The sequence below is a fragment of the Pteronotus mesoamericanus genome, unplaced genomic scaffold, assembly GCF_021234165.1.
Source record: "Pteronotus mesoamericanus isolate MK-2021 breed Mesoamerican mustached bat unplaced genomic scaffold, CSHL_Meso_final contig_256, whole genome shotgun sequence".
NCBI classification, from domain to species: domain Eukaryota; kingdom Metazoa; phylum Chordata; class Mammalia; order Chiroptera; family Mormoopidae; genus Pteronotus; species Pteronotus mesoamericanus.
This window is the reverse complement of record NW_026555108.1, coordinates 4,774,356-4,790,707: the sequence shown is the minus strand read 5'-3', so window position 1 is coordinate 4,790,707 and position 16,352 is coordinate 4,774,356. Positions and strand designations below refer to the sequence as shown.

The 16,352-nt window shown below is 34.2% G+C and overlaps 1 protein-coding gene across 1 annotated transcript in view; it reads left to right on the top strand.

The window, feature by feature from the left end:
• Positions 1 to 16,352, top strand: part of TEX11 (testis expressed 11) — a 156,101-nt gene that overhangs the window by 98,848 nt on the left and 40,901 nt on the right. The window contains exons 16-19 of the mRNA XM_054574233.1: positions 1,535 to 1,637; positions 7,978 to 8,102; positions 10,793 to 10,878; positions 13,554 to 13,610. Coding sequence (XP_054430208.1) covers positions 1,535 to 1,637; positions 7,978 to 8,102; positions 10,793 to 10,878; positions 13,554 to 13,610 — 371 coding nt within the window. The remainder of the gene's footprint in view (positions 1 to 1,534; positions 1,638 to 7,977; positions 8,103 to 10,792; positions 10,879 to 13,553; positions 13,611 to 16,352) is intronic.

Sequence of the window (16,352 nt, the reverse complement as noted above, 5' to 3'; positions counted from 1 at the left end):
GTTTATTTCTGGGTTTTCTGTTCTGTTTCATTTGTCTGTATCAGCGCTTACATCAGGATCACGCTGTTTGGATTACTATAGCTTTGTAGTAAGTTTTGAAATGAGATGCGACTATTCCAACTTTGCTCTTCTTTCCTAAGTTGTTTTTGGCTACTCAGAGTCCCTTGAGATTACATACCAATGTTGTTTTTTAAATTTGTACCAAAAAACACCATTGGTATTTTCATAAGGAATGCACTGAATCTGTAGATCACTTGTTTATCTTTGTTTCTTTTTAAATGTTTTCATTGTGGTGAAATATACATAATTTTCATGTCTTCTTTAAGTTTTTCTTCTTTTTGTCTTCTATTCTCTTATGGCATTTTTCCATTCGTGTTACTGTATTGTTCATTTCAAATAGTTCCTTTTTTCAGATCAACAAGGTCACATTTTATAATTTGTTTCCTACAATCTTCTGTGATGTTGAAAGTGTTTAACAACTGCTATGGTACAGACAACAAATCAGAATGGATACTAGTTGGGAAAAAACACTGTAACAGTATCAATATGTACTATTGATTATCAACCTACTTCTATATATTTTATTTCTACAAACTTGAAAACATAGGTGTTTCATAGCCAGTTTTCAATAACTCTGGCATCTACATCTTGAGAATCTATTTCTGCTCTTTGTTTTTTCTGTTGATTCTCACTTACGGTGCCTTGTTTTGTAGTGTGCTTGATTATTTTTAATGTTTTCTAATCATGATTCTTGAAAAAAAAATATTAATGGAAATATTTTGAAGCCTAAAGGAGACTTCCTCTGTAGAGGATTTATATTTGCTTCTTCAGATGTTTGAGACCAATGTAAACTAAATTTATAGCTTGAGATCTTTCAGCCTCCCATATAATATCATTTGGGGTGGTAAATACATACAGAGTCTATTAATTAGTCTTACACCTCAGGGATTGGGTCTCCCCACCCTATTTTGCTGCATATGTCTCACAGCCAAAGTAACTTTTTGGCAGTCCCGTGGGGATGTTGGTGAAGTGTGTTTACTTCTGGTTTGCTCTTAGCCTACTTAGCCTACGATTGTAACTCCTTGAGCTTTGATATCTGTTTCCCTGACCTAGGGAGGGCCACTAAAATTAAAGTTAAAATTTTCCTGCGTTTACTAATGCCCACAAGAAAAAAAATGACTTTAATTCTCTGCTTATTTCTCTGAGAACTCACTTTTTCTTAGATTTTGCTTGGCAATAAATTTACATATATTGTCAGCTGTTTTTAGAATTAAAAAAGTTTACCCAACATGTTTGGTTGTTTTCAGTAGGAGGGTTGGTCTGACATGTATAATGCACCCTATTTTCAGAAGCAGAACTCAACTCAAATGTCTTTAGCATTTTAAGAAAACAGTCCTTTAAAGACTTCTCTTAGATTCATGTATTTTCATTATGAGTAAAACTTAGCCATTGTCATTATGTTAACAATATTAGCAAAATACAGTAAGATCTTCCTTAAAGCTTTTGTAAAAGAGACACAATATTTTTTTTTCAGGCTAAAGGAGCAGTGACAGAAGCTGAACAACTTGATCCTGGATGTATTTTCACTCAATTTTATATGTTCAAGATTGCAGTCTTGGAAGGCAATTGTGACTCAGGTATAAATGTTATTTATGAGATACATTTAACTGTTAACACAAAGAATACAAATATCTTCTTTGACCATAATAGGAAAAAAAAAACATTGTTTGTAAGACAATGATATATATGTATATAATCTATTATATCTATATCTATAATATAATCTGTATTATATTATATATAATATCTATTTATCTATAATATTATAGATAAATCATATAATATATCTATATAGATATATATCTATTCTCACTTTTCTACATAAAGATAATACAACCATGCAAAAAGAGACTATGAACACTTATGTAAGAATAAAAGTACAGGGTCTACCTATTGAGGGAATAGGATCTAGGCGGATGTGGGACAAAAATAGGGGGGCAAGTCTTGTCATGATATACTTTTTTATACGTTATATTATTTGAACCACCCTATTCAAAAATTAAGTTTAAAAAGTTGTAGGGGCAGGGGAGAGTATACCGTAAACATCTATCAGTTAAAAATTGTCTTTAGAGAAAGGAAGTCTCCAGGGCACCTTTGGACTGTTTTCACCTCTTTGGGAGATGATTGGTGAGAGATTAAGCTTTGAAAAGGAGTTTCCACAAAGTAGACAGTGTTGGAATTACTCACATGAACCTCATCCCATTAGTGCTCTTGTCTTTTCCATTAAGTTAAGCATAGTTTCCTAGTTGATGTGCCTGCAAACACATGTATCTCGACTTGATTAGGATATGCTGTGACATTATTCCTGTTCAGTTCTCAGAGTAGCTGAGCATATCCTGCAGCAGTGTGAGCTCCAGTCTGGTTGCTCTTTGTGAAGGGCACAAGATGATAAATTGAGAGACTTGAATCCAAACAGAATGTATACTAATTCAATTAAGTTAACTATTTATGAATACCTATTATATACAATGGACTCAGTTATTCAATCCATAAGAGAAAGGAAGATGACTTATTCTGCACTGAAAAAGAAATTGTCAAGAATAGTAATGATACCTGTGTATTAGTTAAGTAGTAGCAAATTGAAGTCAACTCTTTATCAGGGTTAATATTGTATTGGTGTCATGTCCATCAGTGATGTTTTCATTAGACACTTCTGGGCATTTGCTTTATTTGATGTATTATGTTGAAACATAAAAGAACCTGAAAATTTTTGCCAGAAGAAATTGCAAAAAAATAGATTTCCTATTAAACCTTTTATTTTAACATTCTATTAAAATAATTTTGCTTTTAAACATAGCATCAGTTCAATATTTTTACTTTTTTCCAGTTATTTGTGACCATTTTTAAAGTCATATTTATTGAAGGTACATAGAATAGAATTTACCCTCGCTAGTAATGTATGACTCTATGAAGTTTGTTTATATTAATAATTCTATGAGTTTTGACAAGTGCATATAGTTGTGTAACCACTAGTATGATCAAGATAACAAAATATTACCTTGAGCCCCTTTGTTGAAACTCCTTCCTATCACTTCCAGCCCTGGAAACTACTGATCTCATTTATATTTCTACAGTTTTGCCTTTTCTAGAATGTCATATAAATGGAATCATGCAGTATGAAGCTTTTTGAGCCTGGCTTCTCTCACTTAGCATATTGCATTTGAAACTCATTTATACCCTATGTGTTTGCATAGTTTGCTCTTTTTTATTGCTAAGTTGTATTCCACAGTATGCATGTACCACTCTTTTGCTATCCATTTACCAGTTGAAAGACATTTGGATAGTTTCCAGTTTGGGTGATTATGAATAAAAGTGCTATAGGTATCTGTTCATAGATGTGTGATGATAAGATTTCACTTCTCTAGAGTAAATATCTAGGAGGGGGATTACTGTCTAAATAATTTTTATTTCACAATTATAGTTGACATAAAATATTATATTAGTTTCAGGTGCACAACCTCTTGATTAAACATTTATATAAATTACAAAGTAATCACCCCTGAACCCATTTGACACTATGTATAGTTATTATAGTATTACTGAGTACATTCTCTATGCTGTATTTTATATCTCCATGACTATTCTGTGACTACCAATTTGTGCTTTTTTTATTCTTGTTCAGTTACAGTTATCCCACTTTTTCCCCCATTGCTCTCCCCTGCCCCGCCCCCTCCTGCTCCCACAGTCAATTCCCACCCAGTTGTCCATGCACATGGGTCCTTTATACATGTTCCCTGACTTGCCCCATTGTCCCCCTCCCCTCTGGTCACTGTCAGTTTGTTCTTTATTTCCATGTCTCTGGTTCTGTTTTTGCTCATTTGTTTGTTTTGTTAACCCTGTCACGTTTTTCTTCCATTGCCCCAACCCACCTCCCAACTGGCAACCATCAAAATGTTCTTGAATCTATGAGTCTATTTCTGTTATGCTTGCTTGTTTATTTTGTTTAGATTCCACATGTAAGTTAAATTGAGGTATTTGTCCTTGTCTGATTTATTTAACTTAGCAAAATCCCCTCTAGGTATTGCAGGTGGCAATACTTCATTCTTGTTTATGGCTGAGTCATATTCCATTGTATATATGCACCCTTTCTTTATTAATTCACATATTGATGGATACTTAGGTTGCTTTTGTATCTTGGCTAATGTAGGTAATGTTGCCATGACAATGTAGATGTATATGTCTTTTCAGTTTAGCATTTTTGGATTTTTTTTTTGATAAATACTCAAAAGTGGAATTGTCAGATCCTTTGTCTCCTTTTATAGCCTTTCTTTTAAAGTCTATTTTGTCTGGTCTAAGTATTGCTACCCAGCTTTTTGTTTTGTTTTGTTTCCATCAAATATCTTTTTCCATCCCTCTGCTTTCAGTCTGTGTACGTCTTTCCATCTGAAGTGAGTCTCATATAGACAGCACATGTAAGGATCTTGTTTTGTTATCCATTCAGCCACCCATATATTTTTTGACTAGTGCATTTAATCTATTTGCATTACATTTCATATAATACTGGTTTGGTGGTGATGAATTCCTTTAGCTCTTTCTTGTCTGGGAAGTCCTTTATCTGTCCTTTTAGGTTCAAGGGTAGGGTTAGCTCTGAATCATTTTGCATTTAATTTTTGCATTTGATTTAAGGTATGGATTGAAGTTCATTCTTTTACACATATCTATCCAATCATTCCAGCATCATTCATTTTAAAACTATCCTTTCTGAACAGAATTGAATTTGCACCTTTATTGAAAAATCACTTGTCATAAATGTGTATGGGTCTCTTTCTGGACCCTTCATTCTGTTCTATTAATCTATTCATGTATCTTTACATCATTCCCCCACTGTATTGATTATTATAGCTATATAATAAATTTGAAATCATGCAGTGTTAGTCCTTCAACTTTGTTCTTGTCTTTCAAATTACTTTGGCTATACTAAGTCTTTTGTGTATCTCTATGAATTTTATAATTAGTTTTTCATTTTCTACAAAAGTGAATATTGAATGGGATCACATTGAACCTATATATTGGTTTAGAGAGGATTGTCATCTTTCAATCCATGAACAAGTTGTAAACCTCCATTTATTTGAGTCTTTAATATCTCACAGAGATCTCTTCTTTCAGTGTATAGGTCTTGTGCATCTTTTGTCAGATTTCTTCCTAAGAATACAATATTTTATACTATTTGAAATAGCATTATAAAAAAACCTTAAGTTTCTGATTGCTCATTGCTAGTATGTAAAAATACAAATGATTTTTATATATTGACCTTATATCTTACAAACTTGGTAAATTCACTGATTAGTTCCAGTAACTTTCTTGTATGTTCTATCAGATTTTCCTAGTTAGATGATCATGTTGTCTGTATATGAAGACAATTTTACTTGCTCTTGTCCAATCTGGGTACAATTTTTTTGTTTTGGTTTTGTTATATTTGTTAGTATCTCCTGTTCAGTGTTGCGTAAAATTGGTGAGAGCAGACATCCTTGGCTTTTTCCTGATTTTAGAGGGAAGGTATTTATTTAGTCTCCAAATATGAAGTGTAATGTTAGGGGTAGGCTTTTCACAGATACCTTTTGTCAGGTTGAGGAAGTTCCCATCTATTTCCAGTTTCCTGGGAGTTGTTTTGTTTTGTTTTCTTGGTCTGGGAATGGATGTTGAATTTAGTCATATGTTTTTTCTGCATCTACTGAAGTAACCAATTTTTTAAGTTTGTTAATGTGATCAGTTACATTGATTTTGAACTGTTAAACCAACACTGCATTCTTGGGATAAATTCCACTTGCTCATAATATATTCTCTTTTTTTTTAGACTCAGGATTCTTAAGGTATATTCCCAGCTGCAGAATCACTGGGTCCAAAGGCAATTCCATTTTTAGTTTTTTGAGGAAATTCCGTACTGTTTTCCACAGCGGCTTCGCCAGTCTGCATTCCCACCAACAGGGCACTAGGGTTCCCTTTCTCCGCATCCTTGCCAGCGCTTGTTGTTTGTTGAATGATGGCCATTCTGACAAGTGTGAGGTGATACCTCATTGTGGTTTCAATTTGCATCTCTCTGATTGCTAGTGATGGTCAAGTTGATTAATATTGTTAAATGTACCATATCCTTGCTGATTTTCTGTGTATTTATTGAGGGAGGGTTTTGAAAACTTTGACTATCATTGTGGATTTGTTCATTTCTCCTTGCAATTCAATCAGTTTTTGCTTCTCATATTTAGAAATTTTGTTATCAAGTATGTAAATATTTAAGATTGTTATGCCCTCATAATGAATTGATTCTTTTTATCATCATGAAGTGACCTTATATCACTGGTAATATTGTTTGTTCTAAAATTTATTTTGTATGATATTAATATAACCCTCTAGCTATCTTTTGATTACCTTTACCATAGTATTTTTTTGTCCCATGCTTTTTCTTTTAACCAATTTTCTCTTTAGATTTAAAGTGTGTTTTTTTGTCCATCGGTAGATGAGTGGGTAAAACAGCTGTGGTACATTTACACAATGGAATACTACTCAGCCGTTAAAAAAAAGAAGATAATACACTTTGTGACATCATGGATGGATCTGGAGAGTATTATGCTAAGTGAAATAAACCAATCAGAGAAAGACAAATACCATATGATTTCACTCATATGTGGAATCTAATGAACAAATTGAACTAACAAGCAAAGTAGAGACAGATTCATAGAGAGCAGGCTGGCAGCTCGGGGCAGGGGCAGTTGGGGGTGGCAAGATCAAGCCGAAAAGAAAAAGAACTCATGACAATGGACAACAGTGTGGTGATTGTGACAAGAGGGGATGGTGGAGGTGGAAGAGGGTATAAGGGGGATAAATGGTAATGGAAAAAATACATTAAAAAATAGGCAAACAAAAACAAAGTATGTTTCTTGTAGGTACCACATAGTTGAAAGTTGCTTTCTTTAATCCTGACTATCTCTGCCTTTTAATTGGGTCATCTAGACCATTATATTTAACGTGATTATTGATGTGGTCAGGTTTAAATTTAACATCCTGTGATTTGTCTATTTGTCCCATCTATTCTTTGATGCCATTTTACTTTTTTCTGCTTTCTTGTGGATTAATTGAATTTTATGGTTGTATTTACCTTATTTTGGCTTATTAGCTATAATTCTTTGTCTTGTTTTATTTTTTATTTACCTTTATTTTTGTTGTTTGCACTATTACAGATGTCCCCATTTCCCCCTCCTTCCTTCTGACCATCACCACACTGTTTTCTGTGTCTGTGGGTCATACATATATATCCTTTGGCTAATTCCTTCACCTTCTTTCATGTACTCCCTACCTCCTCCACCCGTTTGACAGCTGTCATTATGTTCCATGTATCTATGCCTCTATTTCTATTTTGTTCGTTAGTTTATTTTGTTCATTAGATTCTACATATAAGTGAGATCATCTGGCATTTGTCTTTCTCTGACTGGCTTATTTCACTTAGCATAAGTCTCCAGGTCCATCCATGCTGTCTTTACTACATATATTTAACTTACAGTCTACCTTTAAGACATAACGGAATATAATACTATCATTTATTTATTCTATTTCATTCTGTATTGTATTTCATTTTATAGATATACCAAAATGTATTTAGCCTATCCATTGTTGGTAGAATTTAGGTTGCTTCCAAATTTTACTCTTGTAAATATTGCTGGATGAACATACTTGTTTTTGTTTGCTTTTGCATGTATATCCGTATGGTAAGTTCACAGAGGTGAATTGTTCAGTTGGACACTTTTCTGACATTTAAGTCCTCCTTAGAAGTTTAGCAATTTAGATGACTATGAAAATTAACTAATATTTTAAAGATATTAGTGCTCATAAAATGCATTCCAAAGTCGTTGTAATATAATTAACCATTGATAGCTATTATCTTTCATAAAAGTATCTCATATTTTGAATTGTTGCCTTGTTTTTCAGCTCTGGAAGCAATTACTGCTTTCAAGGATTCATTAATGGCTGAAGACCTAGGAAAGAATGACATATTTACAGATTCTGGTTCACATGGCAAGCTTTTAGGCTTAGCTGCCCAATTTGCTCTAGAGGTAACTATTATGTATCTATTTATGAAATTTTTACCTCTTTTTCATTTTGAAAGACAATTTAAGCACAAGAGAGACCTGCCCTTACTTCCTTTACTATTTGGCCTCATATTTTCACACCAAACTTGGCTGCAAAATTGTTTTATTTCTCTTCATTTCTTTATACTATAAATGAAACAAAGTGATGTAACAGATTTGTGTTTAAAACTACAGAAAAATAAATATAACAAAACATTAATTTTAAAAAGAAACACCAAATTTAAAATGCGATGCCACACAAATACAGTAGTTATCTATTAAGAAATTTATCTTTCTCACCAACTTGAAAAAATAAAACCAGTTTAAATCCCCATGGACCTTTTCAATTCTTGACCACAACGCGATTTTACTTTAGAAGTTATAAGTATTTGCACTCTGTTTTTTACTTATAAAATTAGAAATATACTTAGAAACATATAAGATTAGGAAAAGCATCATAGCAGCTGTGGAGGTTTTAGACTTGGTGATAAACTAAATTCTTAATTTCATCATTTCTAAAATAAAGGTAATACCTTCCTACAGAATTGTGGAAATTAACTGAGAAGGTAGCCAAAAATGTGATTTGAAGCTTGGTCTACAAATATAGTATTTCTGTTCTAATTAACGTATGTACAACCTGGCCACAGCAGCTATCTCTTCTACTTTATCTTATGTTACTACCCTGTGTCATCATCATATGTGCAATCGTGGGGTGAAGGAGAAAGTTTCTTAAGACCAAAAAATGAAGCAGGCAACTCCATAGAATATAATAGAATTTATTATAAAGCAATTTACTCATGGGAAGATCTGGTGAGAGTGGAACAGATGACTCAGCTATTATGCACAGATTATTCTTCACTACCAGACCCCTGTTATAGTTTTATAGTATAACTTTGGTGCTAATGACTGACAGAACAAAGGGACAAAGAATGCAGTAGTGCCAGGGGTCATTACCTCCTGGTGGTCTTGTGATAGATGATTGTTTATAATTGATACTGTTGCCACTTTGATATTTATCTCAATTGATGCCATTCTGGGTGTATGGCTATGTTTTAAGGAATGCAGATAACCATCAATTAGAAGGCTTTGATATGCTTTCTAAGGACAATGAGGTTGGTCAAAGGTCACAGCATGAAATTTAAAAGTGAAATGGAATTGGGACACAAAGATGGGGTTGGTTTTGTTCACATCTACATCTATACAGCACAGTAATATAAGCTACCATTACCTTAGCCACAAGATCTAGAATGGTGGAGACATAAGCCTTCTATCACTTGAGCTGAACATAGTGTCTCTCAAACAGGCCAATCATACTCCTTTTTCCATGTCTTGTTTATACCATCCCATCTTTTTAAAAATGTTCTTGCTTATTCAAATGCTACCCTTTCAAAGCCCAATCTAAGGTTTCCCTCCACTGTGGAGACTTCCCAAATGAATTCCATCTTCATCCTTTCTTCCTATTCAGAATTTCAGTAATTTGTAACATATATGCTAGTTACGGCCTTATATTGCTAATGCATGACTTGTCTATCCAAATTGACTTGTGATATCTTTGAGGACCATATTTCTAGCACCTTGCCCAAAGTAGTTACTAAGTACAGTTTGAATGATCTATGTATTAATGTTAATAAATAGGGTAATAGAACTCTTGGAGGAGGAAAAATATTTGGCAGATGCAGATACAGGATGTGTTTGTGTAGGACGGTGAAGAGGAGGAAATGAGAGAAATGTGGTAGTGGGGAAGCCGAAGGCAAATACCTTTTTAAAGGAAGGTTTATAAATTTATATTCAATATGGAAAGCAGAAGAATTATGGAACTGTACTTCTGAAAAGAAAAATGGTTTTAATGAGGAGGAAAAAACCCTAAAAGTAGTTTGAATTAGAGGATGGGTGACCAAACCCAAGAAATTGAGTATATACCTACAAAAGAACAAGTGTGGTATCCAGTTTTTACTTACTACAGCTGCTTTATAAATGACATTTGAAATACTAGTGAGAATGTCATTTATTCAGCAAATATTTATTTTATTATTTATTATCTAGTATGTGCCAGGTACTGTTTTAGTGTCTTGGGATAACTAAGTAAATGAAACAATGATATGCTTTCTTGGAGCTTACATTCAAGCAGAAGAAGATAATAAACAGTCAGAAAATAAGCAAATTTGTATAATATATAAGAAGTTGATGGGTCATATAGAAAAAATAGAGCAGAATAAAAAGGATCAGGAGTGAGAGTGCGCTGGATTGGTGTGAGTTATTTTAAATAGGGTAGCCAGGGTAGGTCTCATTGAGAAGATGACATTTGTATAAAGACTTGAAATTGGTAAGGGAGTTAGCCCCACAAATGTACCGTGATGGGCAGTGAAGGCAGAGTATTCTAGGCAGAGGTAAAAGCCAGTAGAAAGACCCTAAGGTAAGGTACCAAGTACAGCAAGGTTGGCAAGGCTACTAATGTTTCTGGATAGGGAAGAGTGGGTTTCTGACGCTAATGTGAACCTGTTCTGTTTTTGTCAATGAACTGTATCTTTGTTCGGTCATCTTGCAGTATCTCTTTTAAGAATACAAAATGAACAAATTTATTTTTTTTCTTGTCCTTAATGGACAGGAATATAGATAAAATTTTGTAACCAGCAGTTTGAGATGTCATTTAACATATTGTATCTTGTCCTTTTTAGAATGGACAACAAGTTGCGGGAGAAAAAGCTTTGGAATATTTAGCTCTATGCTCAGAAGACCCAGAACAAGTCCTGACAGCTGTAAAGTAAGTAATTCACACCCTATAGATAGGAAAGGATTTCCTGTGTGTGTGCATACCATATTTCTTTATCCATTCATCCAGACACTTAGATTGTTGGGTTTCATATCTTGACTATTGTGAATAATGCTGCAGTGAACATGGCAGTGCGGCTATCTCTTCAAGGTCATGATTTACTTTCCTTTGGATATATACCCAGGTGTGGGATTCCTGGCTCACATGGTAGTTATATTTTTAATTTTTGAGAAACCTTACTGTTTCCCATAGTGCCTGTACAAATTTATAATCCCACTAACAGTGCACAAGAGTTCTCTTTTCTCCGCATCCTCATAAACACTTCTCTCTTATCTTTTTATGATAACAATTCTAACAGGTGTGAGATGATATCTCACTGTGGTTTTGATTTGTACTTCCCTGATGACTAGTGATGTAGAGCATCTTTTCATGTACCAGTTGTCCATCTATATGTCTTTGGAAAAATGTCTATTCAGACCCTTTGCCCATTTTAAAATCAGATTGGTTAGGGGTTTTGTTTGTTTGTTTGTTTGTTTGTTTGTTTTGCTATTGAGTCATATGAGTTTCTTTTTTTCAAAGATTTTATTTATTTATTTTTAGAGAGAGGGGGAGAGAGGGAAAGAAACATTGATGTGTGAGAGAAACATCAATCAATCAGTTGCCTCTTGCACAGCCCGGACCCAGGCACATTCCCTGACCAGGAACTGAACCAGCGACCTTTTGGTTTGTGGGATGACACCTAACCCACTGAACCACACCAGTCAAGGCATATGAGTTTCTACTATATTTTGGATATTAACCCCTTATCAGATACATGGTTTGCAAATATTATCTCCCATTCTGTAGGTAGCATTTTCATTTTGTTGATTTTTTTTCTTTTCTGTACAGAAGCTTTTTAGTTTGATGTAGTCCCACTTACTTGTTTTTGCATTTGTTGTTTATGCTTTGGGGGTCATATCCAAAAAAAATCATTGTCAAGGAGCCCTTTCCCTGTGTTTTCTTCTAGGAGTTTTGTGGTTCTAGGTCTGATATTTAAGTCTTTAATCTGTTTCAAGTTAATTTCTTTGTGAGTAATACAAGATATGAGGTCCGGTTTCAACTTTTTTTGCATATGAATACTCAGTTTCCCCAACACCATTTATTGAAAAAGCTGTCATCTATTGACTGTTCTTGGCTACCTTGTCTAATATTAGTTGATTGTATATACATGGACTTATTTCTGGACTCTATTTTATTACATTGGTCTATATGACTTTTTTATGCCAGTATTGTGCTGTTTTGATTACTATAGCTTATAGTATAACTTTAAGTCAGGATGTGTGATCCCTTCAGCTTTGCTGTTTCTCAAGATTGGTTTGGCTATTTGGGGTCTTTTGTAGTTCCATAGGAATTTTAGGGTTTGTTTTATATTCCTGTTAAAAATTCCATTGGAAATTTGATAGGGATGCTTAATTTAAAAAAGAAGAGCCCTGGCTGATGTGGCTTAGTTGGTTGGAGCTTTGTCTCATACACCATAAGGTTGTGGGTTCAATTCCTGGTCAGGGAACATACCAAGGTTTGAGGTTCAACCTAGGCATGTTTCTCTCTCTGTCTCCTCCCCCCCCTTTCCTCCCTTTCTCTTTCTCTAAAAGCAATGAAAAGATGTCCTTTGGTGAGGATTTAAAGAAAGATAACAGCTGAACCTGATTTTCCCCCTTTTCTCTTTATGACTGAAAATGGTTTATCAAAAGGAAACTTATACAATAGTCAGGCAGAGGAAAGTGAGGTTAGGACATGATAATGCCTCGTGATGTGACTGAGACTATGCCAGTGGGGGAAACTGGAAACCAGAGGGCTCCTGTTGGTCAACTCTATTTGAGGCCACACTGCCAAAGGGAAATGGAGTCACAAATAAAAGTATCAGAAGGAGTCTTGAGATATTTGCATGCCTTCAGTCAGATAAATATCTAAAATCATTCAGGATAGATGGTATTTTTTTAAAGATTTTTAGAGTTTGGCCCTGGCTGGTGTGACTCAGTGGACTGAGTGCCCGCCTGCAAACCAAAAGGTCGCCGGTTCAATTCCTGGTCAGGGCACATGCCTGGGTTGTGCACCAGGTCCCCAGCTGGGAGTGTGCAAGAAGCAACCAATCAGTATTTATCACACATTGCTGTTTCTCTCCCTCTCTTTCTCCCTCCCTTCCCTTCACTCTAAAAATAAAATCTTTTGAAAAAAGATTTTTAGGGTTTGAAACTTTACAAACTGACCTTATTTTGTTGGTTTGTTATTATGTTGCCAGATCCCTTCAAAGAATAGCCATCCTAGTTTACGTGGAACCCAAATGCCAGTCCAGGTTCCTATATGGGAAGAAAAAAATATAAAGACTTGTTTGTATACCATACTTGATGTTCTAGCAGGTGATCTGGGGCAATGATATATACTGTGGAACTATTTAAGAACTTGTCATAAATATCACTTTTGTTTTTAAATTATTTTATTTAATTTACTCTTCCAAAATTACAAAGTGGTATGTTTTCATCACAACCATTAAAAACAATACAAACATCCATAAGTAAAATATAATTAATCTCCTTTCTGCCTCCTGGGGTAATCAAGGTTAATAATTTGGTATGTATTCTTTCACATGTTTCTTCCTAAGTATCACTTCATATTACTTTATCATGCAGGTGCTTGTGTCGTCTTCTTGTTCCAAAAGTTTCTCAAATGCAGGAATCTGAAAACAAGTAAGTTATTTCAGCAGAAATGATGTATTCATCATTAGAAAAATCATAGTAGTAGCTTTCAATATAAACTTTATATTGAGAGAGGGGTAGAACAGTGGGTAAGATCAGTATAGGCTCTGGGGCTAGCCTTCTGGCTTTATATCCTGGCTCTTCCACTTATTAGATGTGTGACCTGGGCTTGTGTTTCACCATCTGTACAAAGGGAATAGTAATAGTACCTACTTTGTGGGGTTGCTGTCATGACTGGAAGAGTAAAGATGTGTAAAACACTTAGAAGAAAATGACCAGGCACTTACTAAGCCCTCAACAATGGTAGCTATGATTTCATTATGATATTGCATCTGTTTCCTTCTTTCTTAAGAGGAGACTTAAATTTCCATATATCCCTTACTTTCCCACAGAAACATATAACCTTGTTGGCTTGTTGATTCTGATCCTGATTCTGTATCAGCTCAGCTGAGTATTCAAATACCTCTCTGTTCATAGTTTCTATGGCATACGTTATCAAGAAGTTAACAGTTTGTGGAAGAATTGGGTCACCTATATTTTCCATTCACAAAATTTACTATGTCCTAATGATTTGAAAGACAGCTCGATTCAAGGCCTTGATTGGGAACACCTTTCAGGGAACTATTACCATCTCTGCATTTTCAGACAAAACTCTGCTTTTTGTGTATCTCTTCTTCACTTTGGCTTTATACATTTGTACCTGGAGACATATTTTTTCAGCTGAATTTTTTGGAAATGCCTGTGACTGAGATAATAATTGGATTGATAATATTGGATTTCATAATATGAATTTTACCTGAGCATGTATCTTAAGTTTTGCCTCTTTACAGGCTCTGTGAAGGCAACTCAATCAACAACAAAAAAAAGATATTGAGATAATTGGAAATTTGAATAATGACTAAATATTTGATGATATTAAGAAATCATTAATTTTTAGGCATATAATGGTAATGTGGTTATGTTTCTTAAAAAGAGTCCTTGGCTGCTAGAGACATATCCTAAAATATTTATGGATGAAATGATGTGATGTCTTGACTTTCCTTCAAAATAATAAAGTGGGTAGAGGGTGTCACTGAGGTAAGATTGATGATGAGTTAATAAGTATTGAAGATGACTGATGGGTACATGGAGATTCACATATATGTTAACATATAAGTATCTTTGAGATTTTATGCAATAAAAAGTTAAATGAACAAAGTAAACTAACAAAATAGAAACAGACTCATAGATATGGAGAACAGACTGACAGCTGTGAGGGGAAGGGAGTTGGGGCCTGGATGAAAAGGTGAAGGGATAAGCAAAAAAAAAAAACAAACTCTCATAGACACAAGCAGCAGTATAGTGATTAACAGAGGTAAAGTGAGGTGAGAGAGGTAGAAGAGGATAAAGTAGGGATAAGTAGTGATGGAAGGAAACTCGACTTGGGGTGGTAAACATGCAATACAATATACAGATGAGGTGTTATAGTATAGTAAACACGAAACCTATATAATTGTATTAACCAATGTCACCCAATAAGTTCAATTTTAAAAGTTAAAAAATAAAAAAGGAAACTGAGAGACTAAACCTTGATAGCCACTAGATTGTAAGAGCTCCTTGAAGGCTAGGAATATTTGTGTTTACCTGGAACCTCACGTATTACCTGACACATTGATTTATTTAAACGACTGAATGTAAGTTCTTTAAAAGAAGATCTTTATCACTAGACTTACAAGGTGCTTCATAGCCCATGTAATTGTGACATACAGTCAAGTCCCACTGATTGAAACCAATTTGGAGATGGGGAAAAGGAAAGGGATCCTGTTTGAATTAATGATAAACTTAAATTACAGAAGACTTTATACCCTTATTGTTTTCAAATAAATATAGTAATAAAGAACATTTGCTAGCAATGATTTCAGGTAGTGGTCAGGACCTGATTTAACAAATTGATTATACTAACTTTTTTTTAAAGCCTCGTTCAATGGGAAGAGACAGAGAATTGAATTTTAGTTTCAGCTACTTTACAAATTCTGGCTTACCGTAGGTAATAACAACTTATTTAACTTCTCTTAGCTGTATTTTCTTCATCTGTTAAGTAAAGAAAAGCTGGACTGGATAATTCTAAAGTTTATTTCTCTTCTAAAAATCCTGTTTTTTTAATTAGCAGTATCTACCTAAGTATTAACAACTTTGTGTGCTAAAATTTTAAAAGCACGTTGTCTCTTAAAAAACCCACTCATCCCCTTTTAATATCCTCATACTTATTTGCATTATTTATTTGCATTAATGGACCCTTGCTAGATTATTTTATGTAGTCACTGAATTAAATAGGAAAGAAAGTAACTAGCTCAGCTGAAATTCAAAGTAATAAAATTTACTATAAGAAGTTATATAAAGCAAAATTCTAATCTTTATCTCTGAGAAAGCTGCTACTGCTCTTGAAGCACAATATTTATTATATAATACTAGACCTCCTGATGAAGCCAGTTTTAGAAATAGTATGCTCTACCCCGCTTCCTCTAACCTTTCTTAGTTGAGTTTGCCAATATTTCCATATTCATTCTTTTGTTTAAGTAAAACAGAATGTTCTCCTCTGTTAAAAATCATATACTCCTTGAAGAAGCTTGACTAAGGATCAAGAGACCTGGGTACTAGTCTTGACATTGTCATTATTTTTATGACCTTGGACACATCATCCCCCACTTCCAGATCAATTTTCTCTGGACAGGATAAGTGGTTTTTAAACTAGAT